At 44.3% G+C, this 15,002-nt stretch overlaps 1 protein-coding gene across 5 annotated transcripts in view; it reads right to left on the reverse strand.

Annotated features, from left to right (window-relative positions):
- The window catches only part of cux2b (cut-like homeobox 2b), a 96,230-nt gene that overhangs the window by 51,209 nt on the left and 30,019 nt on the right, over nucleotides 1-15,002 (reverse strand). For 2 of the 5 annotated variants that reach the window (XM_086207604.1, XM_086207605.1), the window contains exons 3-4: nucleotides 4,386-4,496; nucleotides 1,944-1,991 (exon numbers count right to left, since the gene is read on the reverse strand). In XM_086207604.1, coding sequence (XP_086063730.1) covers nucleotides 1,944-1,991; nucleotides 4,386-4,496 — 159 coding nt within the window. Of the gene's footprint in view, nucleotides 1-1,943; nucleotides 1,992-4,385; nucleotides 4,497-5,194; nucleotides 10,218-15,002 lie in introns of those variants that run through there. The other 3 variants (XM_086207606.1, XM_086207603.1, XM_086207607.1) reach the window with 3 other exon arrangements.

The raw sequence follows: 15,002 nt of genomic DNA on the forward strand, positions 1-15,002 counted from the left end.
TGTGCAGCTGGGGGGGGAGCGTTACTCTATTCCAGCTCCACCTTCTCCTGATCCGCCCCTGCAGCAGCAGCAGCAGGTCCAGGTCCCACAGCTTACACCAAGGTCGCAGGGACTACCGCTGGGTAAAGTTCACAAGCCTCCGCAAGCTGCTTGACATTACCAAAAAGGTCAAAGTGTATCAGAAACACCAGAGGATTATATTAGTATGGTGTGCCGAGTAACTCACTACACCTCATAATCACAAAACTAGCAGAAGCTGTTTCTACTGCAGCTGGCTTCCCCATCAACGTGTAAACCAGTGGAAGTTACACAAGAGCGACCGAAAGGTACCAAGAGAGGCCTGCAGCTAACAAGCACAAAAAAATCATCGCTCATTATCAGCCATCTATTTTATCTACTATGAAACATCTCTCGACTCCCAGTTGTCAGACATCAATGTTGCTTAAATTAATCCTGTGGGTTCCTGTTTGCACAATAAAGATATGGAAGGCTGCTTCTGATATTTGTGCGACTCTACAGTTGGAGTAATTGAATCAGCACACAAATCAGCCAGTATTGCGGGAGTGTAGTATTGAACGTGATAGCTCCTGCCAGGGAACACGGTTGCTTGGGCATAGTCAATTATAAAGCATTAAAAAGAAGCTGCCAATAATCACTTCCAGGAGAACTGAACAATCCATGCTGAGTGTTCTCATGTTTACCGATGATGGGGCTTTCAGGTTCGCACTGAGCGGGAGTTTGGAGGGCAGAGTGAGACTAGAAACATATTTGTGGTATCATTTCCATAAGCCTCCTCTTTGCCGGCCATAACGCAGCTCACAAATGTGATTTATGACCTTGGTTTAATGGCTGGAGCAGAGACTTGCTAGGTATCAGATGACTTTTTCAATATGGCGACGTCAGAGAGGGGGCACGGTGAATATACCATCACAACAGGAAATGAGGGCTTGTCTCGGGCCAAGAAAATATGAGAAGCCAGATATCTGATCAGCTAATGGCAGATAGATGCTACTTCACTTTGACAGAAAAGGCGTCAGTCAATAAGCAGCAGATGAGCAGTAAGATGAAAAGTAGTCGACGGATTCCTTCACCATATCTATCACATCAGTCATTCCACAAGCATAGCGATCGCTATGGAGACAACGCTCAAAGAACCGCCTCCTGTTTTACTAAATGATCATGTGGAACAGGAACATTAGAGAAAGCACCTGAACCAGTGTGGCTTTACAGTGTTTTGGATACAATAGAATCCTAACAGATTATGAAAAAATCTGGGAGTAAATTCTAACCTACTGGCTTCCTCAGATTTTTTATGAAAACTGAAAATTGGAGCTGACACACTACAGGACTTTCCACTTCAATTGCTGAGCCTAGTGGACCCACTAGAACTCTTGTGAGAATGAATGTTGTTGAGTAAATGCACATGGAGACAGAGACCAGCTGGTGACTCATGAAAAACAAATTTGTGTGAAGTAATGGTGTGTGTGTGTGTGTGTGTGTGTGGGGGGGGGGGGGGCAAGGCTAGGCAAGGTAGGGTAACGTTGGGTGTAACAGGTGTGACCCTGACCCAGGTATGATGGTAGAGATAATAAGCACACAGGCTATGAAATCATCTTCCCAGGCTTTTTCCTCTATTTTCATTGGCTCCTGACGGCACACCTTCACAGCTGGGTCGGTTCCAAGGTTGTGCTACTCAAATGCATCCAGAGTTGACTTGCAAATGTCAAACACATTTGATTCAGTCCACCTCACATCAGGAGAAGTCTGACCTCATCTGTTCCCCTCACAAACTTCCTGCTGATGTGAGTCTGTACCACGCTGACTCGCCTGAACCGTTGCAGACTAGGACACACTCGCAGTGAGTGTGAAATACTGTTGTCTAGTGTATCTGGCTAGTTGGATTCTGCTGAATCTGCATGTAACTGCAAAGACACGTCACTCACCTGGGCCTGGAAACTCTTGAGAACAGGTGCCACCATCTCCCGCACTTCCTGCGTACACACAAAAACAAATCCAGTCTCAACATTTGTGTTTGGCTTCGCACCTGTTTGGGATCAGATGATCCAGTGAGGCACAAACGTGAATGTAAGTCTCCCCATAGTCGCCCTTACACTGCATGTGTGAGCGAGCCATGCTGGATATTAGCAGTTAGACCTAAAAGGTTTGAGTGGGCATGTTTGAAAAGTGGGGCTTTCCAGTAGTTTGCATTAGAGCTCAGGATCCAGACTTGTGCGAGCTCCCACAGCCTCAGGTAAGGGGATTGTGCTGCCAGTGATGACAGCCTGATCCTGTCTTAAACGCCTGTATTATACTGACAAGATTATAGCACTACGCTGCATATTGGGCCTGGAAATAGGCAGAAGCCAGCGGAGCGACAGCAAACAGCTTCAGGGCTCATTTATAAAATATAAAAATATTCTCTTGGACTTTGTCTTGGACGTCAATAGAAGATCAGATGATGAAAAAGAGACAAAGTCATGTCCGTCTGATTCATAGCTTCAACTGTTCATGAAGTCACTTCAATCCAATTTAATTACCATTTTCCCTTTATAAAAGTCTGGCGGAATGAGGTCTGGCACACTTAACGCATGAAACTGTGAGCATCGTTCTCAGGCAGGTAGTGTGCAGTAAAGATACAGATGAAGTTCAGGAGACTGTGGTTACTGTTGAATTACTACAGCCGCTGGATGAACAGTAGCTACATAACACATCTCCTGCGATGGGAAGCAGTGCTCTTTGTGGGGATGTCTCTTTCCTTTGCAACTGAAACCCTTGTGAAGCTCTCGTCGTGATATGAGCTGGCCTCAGATGCTTTGGGTTTTACCTTGTACCAACAATCTAGCGTATCCTCATATACAACTACTTGAATACTTGCACATACCCTATATCTAAATTTTATATCGTGAGAAAAACATGTCTCTTATGAAACTGTTGTGTTTTTAGATGCTAGCAGTCGCAATATCTTTCCAGGGAAGATCATTTGGGCTCTGCCAGTATCAGAAGCGAGCTGCTGGGACTCTCCATGACCTCTATGAGTCATTGGATGAGGAACATTCTTGTGCGCCAGTAACTTTCACTTGCCTTTTAGAACACACGTCCTGAATCACTGACATGACAAGCAAATTCATGAGTTTATTTGTCTCATTAAATGGGATGTTATGTCAGCAGTACAACAGTATGATGGAGAGAGTAAGCAAATAGTACCATTGTACGGTTGGGCTGTGTCTCAGAGACGTACTTGGACAAAGAAAACACATTTTGGAGACAAAGATTGTGTGCATGTGTGTGTGTGTTTGTGTGTGTGTGTGGGACTTAAAGGGATAGTTTGGTTTGACTCAAGAGGGTTGTAAGGGGTTCAGGTCTTTTCTTCTGTTGATGGGTGTCGACCTATCCTCCATGCAGCGAAGCAGCTTTGTACTGCTGTGGACAGGTCACAGTAAAAAAAATGTGTCCACCTAAAAAATTCCCGGTTTCAGAAAAAATATGTGTACACTCACAGTATAATTGAAGAGTGATACCATGTAAGACAAACACAAGAATACTAAGGAAATATTACGACTTAAAAATTACAGAACCAAAAGAAAACTGACTGTAAAAGTAAAACGGAGAGTGTACATGTAATGGCAGCTTCCCTGCATAATGCTACTGAAACTGACATGAGACAGTACTGCTTAACAGGATTCATTGGTAAATGTTTCCTTTTATCCATTCAATAATCAAACGTCAAAAAAAAAGAATGAAAATCGAAGCCTTCACATTGCTTGTTTTCACCATTTCTGGAGTTTTCAGATATTCAACTTCCAAAAAGAACCTGGGATAAGAGAATATTGTCTGGGGCTTTGACTTTGTCTTACAGTGAATTAAATATCATGGTATTTAAGCTGCAGACATCATCAATTTCCCCCTTTTCACATTTCTCCACTGTCAACGTAGAGGAAGACAATATTGTGAATAAAATGGAAACTTTTATTCCTACTGTGTACATCTTCCATTAAAATGATATATTTTTGTGTTTGTCATGTTGGAGCAGTGGCGCAGCAGGAGGCTCGTCCTCATTAGCATTCTGTGCTCTTTCAGAACCTGTTAACCTGTTGAGATACCTGCTCCTCTGACATCACCCAAATTTGAAGGAGACCAGTACAAGCTGCCAATTATGAACACCACTGGAACTTTTTTAGTTTTGGAGTGGAAAACAAGCAGCAAAGTTTGTGCGAACCTTTCCTAAATGAGCCCCTGGCCAGAGGCTAATATTCCTGCTAGACCTCAGCATGTAGATATTAACAGAGCTGGGGGGGTTAATATATACTAATGCAGCTTTTACGAAAGTGATAAATAATTCCCTGGGCTGGAGCAGTGGAGAAGAGGATGTGTGTGGGGAGGCTCACCTCAGGTACATTTCTCTTGAACTCCCTGCTCAGCTCCACCAGGTGCTTGTGGGAATGTTCGCTCTCCTCTTGTCGACCCGCCAGCTCAGATGCTACAGAGTTGAGTTCCCTCTGCAAACAGACAGAAGACAGAAACGCTGAGAGATCCGAGAGCCTGCCACCACTCGTCCACTCAAGCTTAGAGTGTGCATAAATAAAAATACACTGCTGAATATTAACAATGTAATACTTCATGATCTCACGGCAGTAATACTTACAGCTAGTCCTGGCCCATAAATAATTAAGCCAAAATAAATCCAATGCCTACAGTAGCAGAAGGCCTTTTAGATAATCAGTATTTGAAATAATCAATACACTTGCAACGGCTGTAGAGCGCCGGGTGGGGGGTGGGGGGGTGAGTCACGTGTAGAAACCCAATAACCTGACAAATGCCCTTACGAAGAAATAGAGCTTCCTCCTGAAATGAAGGGCCGTGTTTAAGCCCGGCCAAGACCTAATTCAAACATACAAATGCTCGGCTTACTCAGGTCAGATCTATTCTCAGCCTCTCCTCAGTCCTGCTCCCATCGCCTGCACCAATCTTTATATTGATCCTGCACTGATTTTCAATACACAGCAGAGGCCTCCATAGCATCAACCAAATTACCCTTTTTGCTACAGCGACGGCCCTGATCGCTATTCCATTAATGCCTCTGCACATTGGTTGTTTACATGTCTGTGTTAGAGGAAATGAGAGCTCCACCCAGGCTACATGTCGGATCCACTATTCAAAGCTGTCCGGGGTAGCAGGCCCTTCATCAGAACCTTACATTCATGCTGGACTCGGCTGCACCGCATGCCATCCGCAAATCCGATATTATCGACCGGTCATCCAATTCCCGGCTCTTCCAGCAAAGTGGAAAAAAAGGAAAGCAGAAGCTGAACAGACAAGTGTACATTCACCTCCTCTTCATTTTAAAATGTGATTCATGATAATTGATGAGGATCCCTCTTGTAACTGCTGGGTTACAATATAGAAAAGTGGAGCGAGGGATTCAATTACCACTCTGAATTTATATATGACGTCGGGAAATTAAATTGACTGTGTTTTAATTAATCTGCAGTCTGACTTAAAGGCAGTTTAATAAATCATCATGTGAGAAAAAAAGGAGAAATGAAAGGGAGGAAACTTCAACCTCTGTGGTCTGGTGGGACAGTGGCAGCCGTCCGTCAGAGCTGTTAATTGAAGGTCTGCTGGTTCAAGTCCCTGGACTGACGAGTCAGGGAGCAGCCGAAACAGGCTGGAGTGTAGAGCCACCTCGTGTTACATTTACAACTTGGCAAATGTGTCCTCGTGTACAACCCTTGTGGGCATTTATTTGGGACATCCTTGGCTTCGTTTTAACCAAGTAATGGATTTTTACTGGCAACAATGCATTAATAAAGCCAGAGAAATTTCACACTGCCAACAAGTCCTCTAAAAGACCAGACAACACAGTTTCAGTGCATTCCAAAGCCCTGTTGACCACTACAAACTGTTTCAAATTTGCTGCCTCTGTGTCTGATACTGCATCCAGGAGACTACAGTGGAAGTACTTATGTTAGGGCTGTTTCATTCCACATTCTTCTTACGTTTTTGTATTGTTGTTTTTCAATTGGTTTCGGTAGGGCAAATTTGAACTGTGTCTTTAAAAGAGCTATAAAGTTCTATGAAATTCATAACGATCCAGGTGGGCAGTGCTGCATTCACAGGTCTCATGTATGTCATACTACTTCCTGCTTTGAAGTTATTCACATGGTCAAGAGCGGTCACTTGTGAGTAGATGCTAGCAACACTGATGTTATCATACCATGAATTCACTTATTGAAGGTGATTAAAAAAAAAAAGTCCTCTTTCCTGCAAATAAAACTTTAATAGGCATTGCAACTTATCATCAGTAAGTTATCATGACAGTAAATCATAGCGCCAATATTTTGGAGACGATAATCATATGATGAAAATCTCAAACTGCTGAAACATTACATGTGAGAAAAACGGGTGAACATAACGGGGCAATGACAAAAAATGATGAGAAAACAAACTATTTGATCATTAAATCCACACATGATTAGAGAGTGGCAGGATGAAAGTCTAAATTTACCTGAAACAAATATTATAACAGTGAAATAATTACCTAAACGTTAACAGGTCCAAGATGTTGCTAATATTTAGTTTCCAGATGGTTGAGGGTCTCTGAGCCAGCAGCGGGAGCAGGCTGGTATCAGGTGTATCAGGTGTACCAGGTGTGTCACAGACCAGGAGCTCAGGAGTTCAGGTGCTGATTAACCAGCGGAACGTCTGGTAACGTGAGGCTTCGTTCCGTTATCATCTCAAGTACTGTTGGACCAACAAACCAGCGAGACCAGGGTCAGTACTGGTTCAGCAGGTCTAAGCTGGTCTGAGCTGGAGGACCAGAAGGGCTGAACAGCCATGCTGAGGGGGCCACTTCCTGATGAACGGCTGGGCTAACGGTCGCTAACAAACTGTAGCAAAAGCTCAAGTGAGCAACTTTAGCTTCTGACAGGTTCGTGCTGTTATTGTTAATGTGTGACATCATCACCATGGTGACGAGGTTGACCACATGACTTGTCTGTCTTATTCCCGCTATTCCACCTCTGACCACATCTGGTTAGTTGAGTCAACCTGGTAACTAGGAGACTAGCTTAGTGCAGCAGGACGTAGCGGGACACCTGCTGGCCAGGAGGTGGAGGTGTTGACTGCTGACTCTTTAAAGGGTTATTCAGTGATTTTCTTTGTGTTAACTGACTCCATCATTGATCACTGGGGCTACTCCTGGCAGCAGGAGGAGGATGTGAGTTTGGATCAAAGCAAACTGTCTCTGTGTTCATGGTTATGAAAAAATATGTGACTTCATGCAACAATATGATGATGATTTTGATTGGGTTTTGGGAGACTTTGGAAAACGAAGGGACTCCATTACACAGAAGACTAAGATATGTCTTGATTTGGATACTTGTGGTTGTGTGTCATTGCTGGTAAGTCGTACGTACACTGAAAAAGTCATGGCTGTATGGCATAATGCGACAGGACTTTAAAAGTTCCTGTTAGTCCTTCAGTCCATTTGGGATGAGCCCTGCTGGAGATTAGAGAGCGGGCTTTCAGAGCCGGCCAGCCTCCACTGGATTTAAATGGCTCCAGACCAACTAATCTTGCCAAGAGAAAATTCCTGGAGAAGTGACTTTGAGTGGATTTTATAGGCACTTGAGATATAATAGTGGGGTGCTTTTAGGTCCGCCAGTGCGTCAGTGGCCTGAGCGTAGAGCAGGGATCACTTTATATTGCAGCTCAACTGATGAGAATGGTGAATACTCATGCTGTATGCACGCCAAGTAGTTATATTGTAATGGCATGGTTATTTTGGAAGCACCCCACAGTTTCTACATCATCAGAAGGAGGGGAGTCTGGGTAACAGCCCATTGCATGAAACATGCTGTCTGACTTTCTGGAGAGGAGCGAAGCACACTTGTTTTCTTCCTACTTCACTCTTGCTCAGATGGATGAAGGTGGGAACTCCACAGTGAAGTGTTTCACACTTTTATCTCACAAGACAAGAGACGTTGGAGAAAATGTGCCTCCTAATCACGTGATCATTTCAGCATACAAACAGGGAACCTTTAATATCCATGAACAAAATCATATACCGACAGAAAGCAAGTCAAATGGCGTTTGGCCATCACAAACTGCCAGAGGAGCTGCATTGTATCGTGATAAAGACTGTAGAAGTCTCCAGGTAGGACGCTACCATACGGAAGAAGACCATTCAACCAAATGTATTTCCTCCTTTAATGTTTCTGTGGTGGAGAGTTCTGTCTAACTGACCATCACAGGCCACAGCTTTTGATTCACACCATTCTTATTCTCATCAGATTATTCAGTGACCCCTCGTGTCCACAGACGGCAGCAGTCTCATCCTGTTCTCTGTTCATTTATTCAGGATTTTCCTCAAGTTGTCTCCTGTCTATAATTGTAATTACATTAACGGCCAAGGAAATTTAAAGTTAAGTGTGGCTATTTCCACAAAACAGGAAATACACATCAGGTGTTTTTCCATCAACTGATTTGGAGTGAACAAAATAGGCTATGTGATGCTACCAGAAGGTGGCGATATAGGCAACGTTACTCATGGCTGGAAAAACAGAGTAGAGCAGTCTAGATGAATCATCTTCAGTTGGAGAAGGTCAAAGTATCAGCTAGTTCTGGATATGATTCTGCTGTCTGGAATCGAAGCTTGGGGACAACCAGAAAGCCGATCAGCTGTGTGCTGCATCAGAGCTGATGCTTCAGAGGCCATTCCAGTCATCAGTTGGCACATTTACTCCTTTTCAAAAGAGGCAAAACCACCTTTAGTGAGTGTCAAACCCTTTGGGTGGAATTGAGGGAAGATTTTGTTGCCATCTTCCTTTTCTAATCTTTAACAGCTGCATTGAAATCATTGCTGGAACGTGTTGCGCTCCATTCTTCATCAAAGCATTTGCACCATCAAGCGTCTGATGTTGTGAACATTTCCAACTTGTGCAAAAATGAGTCTCTGACTAATCATTTGACAGGTTTTAAAAAGGGCGTTTGGGACCAAATTTTCAATGTGTGGCAGTCGGGTCAATACAGAGCTCCTGTCATTAAGCCTCTGCCAGTCAAACATCCAGCCATAATTGATGAGTTTCCCCTGGGGAGAGCAGAGCTGTCACTAGAGCAGGAGGGACAGGAAAGTGGGATTTTGAGCAGGGACTCAGTCCTCCTGTGCTCAAGTCAGTCAGGCATGGGGAGACCCATCATAGTGACGTCTGACTAAAAAGCAAAGACCAGGAAACAAGAAGCTTATTGGCTTTAATTTCAAGGGAGACCTGAAGTCCATTGGCAGTCAGTAAAGCACGGTCCATGAACTGCTGAGTACCAGAAAAACGGAATAAGTAAAACAAATGTCTGCCTCTGACCAAAGATGGCCCTATCAGCATGTGTGTTGGAGCCCTCACATGATCTGACAGGCAGCCGTTCATACTGCATTCAGAGGGCTCAGGTTAATGCACGTGTGTTGCAGCAAAGACTGCAGGGAGTGTCTCCCCCACACTGTTGGAGGAGGGATAAACAAAGCAAGAGAATTGGAGGGCACTGGTGGCAACACATCTGCAAAAGCAAAAAACTCTTTGGAATATGATATAAACTGGTTGTCATTCTGTCTAGACTGATGAACAAAGCCAGCAAAGACTATTTCGTTTGACAAAGTTGAAACACAGATGCACTGTAACAATCTCTGCAAGTGTTGTAAGGTTCCATGCCGAGCTCACTCATGCTTTTTGTTGGAGAGGATTTGACATTGATTCATTAAACTACGCTTGTCTTGATTACATCTGTCGTGGTAAGCTATTTTCTGGCCTTTCACAAAGACAAACCATGGTAGAAAATGTTGACAAGCAGGAAAAAAAACTACCAAGGTACTGCAATGAGGTAGACTGAGTCAAAATCACTATTGTGTGCACTGGGCTTGGACAGCACAAATTAAAGAGGAAAAAATAGGGAGGAGGAGGCGAGAGAGGAAAATGCAGATGGGGTATTATTTTTCTTTTTGTATCCCATCTAATTGCAATCATAGGCAGATGTCTGAAAGTGTGACAGCATCAGCAGAATTGCTGCTGAGAGCACAGAATCTTTGTCTAAAAATAATCAGACATTCTGTGTGCTGCTGTTTGTTATAATGGTAATCGATGCTGGAGGCTTTGAATTCCATCAATTTATAGATCCACTCTGTTCTGCCTGGTGACTGTACTGCTTCACAACCCCCACCACACACACACACACACACACACACACACACACACACACACACACACACACACACACACGGACTCAGACAAAAAAGCGAGTGGGAACATATGTTTGTGCGAGGACTCGTGCACTGACATCCACACACCGCGGCTGCAGTGAGGCAGCGCGGGGACGAGTGTGTGATTAAGATAAGTGTAGTTTCCTTTCATGCATTCCTTATCGCCTCCATTCTCTGTGAGGCACAAGATTGTCCATAGCTGCCTCAGATTAGCCCCGCGCCGCAGACGTCACATTTGAGGACGGGCGCTGATCAATAAATCAAATCACCACAATCAATGGCCCCAATCATTGCAGTCTAGTCTGGCCTCAACATTATTACAGGCAACCTCCCCACCCCCGAGTCCCCCTCGCCAATCACAGAGGGAGGAGGGTGCGGTTTGGTGGGGGATGGAGTAAATGCTGGCACTTGTCCATATGAAAGGTCCAAAATGAACTCTTATCTGGCCTCCTTGGGCAGCAAATCAGTTATGGGTAAACCAGGCCCCGTGTGTGTGTGTGTGTGTGTGTGTGTGTGTGTGTGTGTGTGTGTGTGTGTTGGATGATCCAGACAGCAGACAGAGCCTCTGACCTCTGTGACCTGGTGCTAGGAAGGTGAGCAGCGTGCCCGCTGACAGGGCTGCTATCACCTGGCACCTCCCTCCATCTGTTAACTATAGGCGGCTCTTCCTTCATTGTGACTACATCGAGAGCTGTTCAGATTCACACACCATCACACCGCTGTACAAAGAAACCTTTATTGCCCCTGTGTAGACAACAACACAATACGTGGTCTGGATCTGAGTCATCATCCCTCAAGGACAGCTGCGATGCCCCAAGACCAAACCAAGATTTCTAGAACAAGCAATGAATTCTACTGCTCTGCCCAGTAATCACAGACTCTCCTGCTACATCGACCAACTGTGGAGATGAAAATGTTCTGGTGAGTTACTGTAGTTCTTAGTGGATCACTGATCCTGTGTTTGATTAAAGACACCTGGATTATACCAGACAACCGGGAGAATTAGTGAACAGATGTTTCTGGACACTTTAGCTGTTGTTAGCCATCAGTCTCCATTAGCTTCAAGCTAGATATACCTGGCCGGCTCTTTCTGCATTCTGGAGTCACAAAGTAGTGATACAGGTGAGTTCCATACACCAATTAGTGTCATCTATTAAAATTCTAGGGTGAAGTATCACTTTAAGGGGCTTTAACTTCCTGGAGGCTGATAACAACCATGAGGTTGCTAAGCAATCAATCAGTTTGCTCTGATCTTGGTTAAGATTAAATCAAACACAAGACTAATAAACACGCTTCGAGCACTCAAGGGTGGATTTTTTTTTTTTTAATATTCAGACAGATCAGACAGGTATCAATCTATTCAGCTGACCCCTGGCAAGAAAGCAAATACCTCCTAAAACACTATTATTTCACCAGTTAGGGGCTTTAGGAGGTGAAATTACAGGAACCAAATGTGAACCACCATCCCCTTATTTTGCACCCTCTATGTATCAGCACTCCTGGCTGCTCTATGCAGGAATATGTAGGTAGCGTATAGATCGACGGGACTTACCAACCAGGAGTGAAAAAAAAAAAATCACATTTCATTTTGACACCTCTTTAAACTCGGCACTGGTAAGTCTGATAAATCATCCAAAATAATTAATCCCCAGTCTGTCAGGCTGTCTTCAAACAGCATGCTAAATCTTACAAAAGGAACGAGAAGCGTGTGAGCGTTACAACCATCAGCAAAAGGTGTGACTGGTCTTGTCAGCCATTATTCGTCATACTCTGCTTCATTTAGAGAGTTTTTGGCGCCTGATGCACCAAAGCACAGCCTACTTGTCAACACTTCTCTCTCTTTAATTCCAACATGTGCATGTGGACACACATTTCTTACTTTTCACAAATACACTCTTTCCAATTTATTAGGGACACCTAGAAACAACTACAGTCGTACAACAAGAGCAAGGGCCTTGAATCCTCTGTGAATGGCTCTCACTGGTTTAATTTAATCTTAGTTTAATGATTTACCTTACACGTTTGGTTTACACTGAAGTATGTTGCTAATATTGTGTCGACCAAATTGCATGGATGAAAGTGAACTGGGGAGTGTCCAATTCCATTTCCTGGAAGTCTCACTTGTATTAGGAAGGACATAATATGAGAAAGTCCTTTCAAAAAAATCCTCCAGCCTCTCTGAATCCAATGAATAACTTTAAATGTGCTCCAATTAGAAGCTTCAAATTACAATCTGTGACGGCGTGCTGCAAATGAAGGCCAATTACAACACCTTATTTATCATCATTAAGGTCGACCATTGTTCTGTTCCTTTCAAAGTTGGTGGTTACAATCAGGGTGTCTATTGTCATAGTATGGTACATGCAGAATGACTAATTACACAGTCTTATGATTCATTAGCAGACTAGTGGGTTGAGTCTGGAGAGAAGACATGATAACCTCAGTTGGACAAATGATCAGATGGTGATGTGAACGTGGAGACTGACGGGAACGCTTCACAAAAGCAAGCAACAAACGCTGGCGCTCTAAACACTAGTTTCTTTAGAGGCTGCTTATAAAAATAGGAGAGTGGAAATGGTGTCAAACCTGAACAATAAAATAAGGGACAGCGCTGGTTTTCAGCTGCGGGGGACTTGTCTCTGAAACTCCACCATTGAGGTCAGTTAGCAAGAGAGGAGGATGGCTCTGAAGATGCAGCCATCACTGCGGTGGCCCACTTTCACCTGAAACAACGAGCCGGAGCAATGCAGCATAGCTAACCTGCAATTGTTTATTCTCTCTTAAGAAATGTCAATCTGTTCACTCTCAGGTGTGCTGCTCTTCCTCTTGTTTTTGTTGTTTTCTCCCCCCTACTTGCTCACTTTTCCCTTGTCGATTGCAGCAAGATCAAAGCGCCGCCGCTGGAAGAATCTGAATATTTCAGGTGTGGAGAGAGGGCTGCGCTTCACACCACCTGTGTAGCGCTCAGAGAAGTCCCTCCTCTCACTCAGACTTAGTTAGCAGGGCCCTTGGGGCCCAGCGACATAAAACCGAGGCCACCTGTCTGAGAGAGCGGGAACACTCCTTTACCCTCCTTCTCTGTATTGCACTTTCATTTTACAACATTTGAACCAAAAATAAATGAATCTAAATAGAGCGATGAGAGAGGGAATAAAACTGGAGCTGACAACAAGCAGCTCGGAGCTTTGAGTGCCGTCACAAAGGCAGAAGATGTGGCAGACGAGTTGCAATGCTGCAGAAAGGGAGCAGCCACTTGAAAGGGCAGTTTACACATGAATCACTTTCCAATTGGTTCTGATCCACAACAGAAGGAAGATCTCATACATACAATGGGAGAATGACCGGGATTATTTCCTGTCAAACAAGCCCTCACAGTGAGGGGAAGGTTTGCAAGTTGATTCTCATTGCACCAGCAGGGCCGCCATTTTGGACCCAAGGAAAATAAAAAGCATCCCTGATGTCCATGCTGGCCTGAGCTGCGTGATGTAGCTGCTCTCTTCGCAAGGCTGCACGCCTTGATGTGTGTGTGTGTGTGTGTGTGTGTGTGTGTGTGTGTGTGTGAGCACTTGTGTATGCGTGTGTGTGCATGCACGAGTTTTTCAGGGGGGCATGGAACACGTTCCACACTACCGGTTCCTAGCCTTGTCTCTCAACAGGGCCGTTAAGTCTTTACAGCAAATTCCTTACATTCATCTGTGTCAGAGCACTCGCCGCACATTAGGCGTTTACACGGGAGGAAACACAATCTATTTGATGCTACACTGCCCACGCGTCCACAAGTCTCCTCCCAATGTCGGAGATTCACACTGTTTAACTTTCATTTCATATTCTGAGGAGGCAGGCAGACAGGCGGGCGAGTGGAGGCTATGGACTCCATCTTGCTGTAAATCAGCGTTTAAACACCCGGCTAAATGTAATCTGGAGAGAGTCAACAAGAGGCCCTCGCAATACACCGCTCCAGATATTTGTTTTTATTTACTCTGGAACGTGCAATTGATTTTTGTTGTTCCCTCTAATGATCTATGCAAACCATGAACTGAAAAAAGTCACACTTCATTTTTCTAGGCTGATGCTGTTCCCCATCTTTTAATATCAGTGGTACTTATGAGAACAAGTGGGGGTTAATCTAGGGAGCGGGTCGTAGCCAGTCGTCTCTTTTGTAAATGTCAGCAGGGAGATCCAGGCCTTTCTTATTACCACACTAAACCAACAAGGCTGATGGCATGAAGACAGATGTGTGACTTGCAGGTGTCTCCCCCCACTTTTCCCCGCCACCACCTACCAAGCCTATTGCACAAAACCTTATTTATCAATCGATTTATCGCCATAAATCAGGACAGGCTTTGATTGTATCAGCAAGTCATGCAATCAATCAATTAGTCGGGACCTTGCGGCCCAATTTGCCTAAAGAAAGACGAATGCTCCCCCACATCATCCATTTGCTTGTCCGTTTACCCATCAAACACAGCTGCTGTTGACTCCCAGGCCCAACATGCATCCTTTTATCGATTTCTGCAGATTAAACTTGCAAAGGAATCAAAGGACACTTAACTGACTGGGAATAATTCTGCCTTCTTCATTTGTAGTGAAGTATGTTCTGCGCTCTGCTTTGATAGTGTTGCCTCATATCAAAACAAGCATCAACATTAAAGATTCAAGATGTGCTCTGATCCAGCAGAATGAGACGAAAGCTCCACAGATCAAACTGAGACGGAACTGGACCCAGTTAGGAAAATATGGGACACCATCAAGGAGTGGC

The sequence above is a fragment of the Aulostomus chinensis genome, chromosome 6 (assembly GCF_037954235.1).
Source record: "Aulostomus chinensis isolate RoL2024-O1b breed Wild chromosome 6, RoL_Achi_v1.0, whole genome shotgun sequence".
Classification (NCBI taxonomy): domain Eukaryota; kingdom Metazoa; phylum Chordata; class Actinopteri; order Syngnathiformes; family Aulostomidae; genus Aulostomus; species Aulostomus chinensis.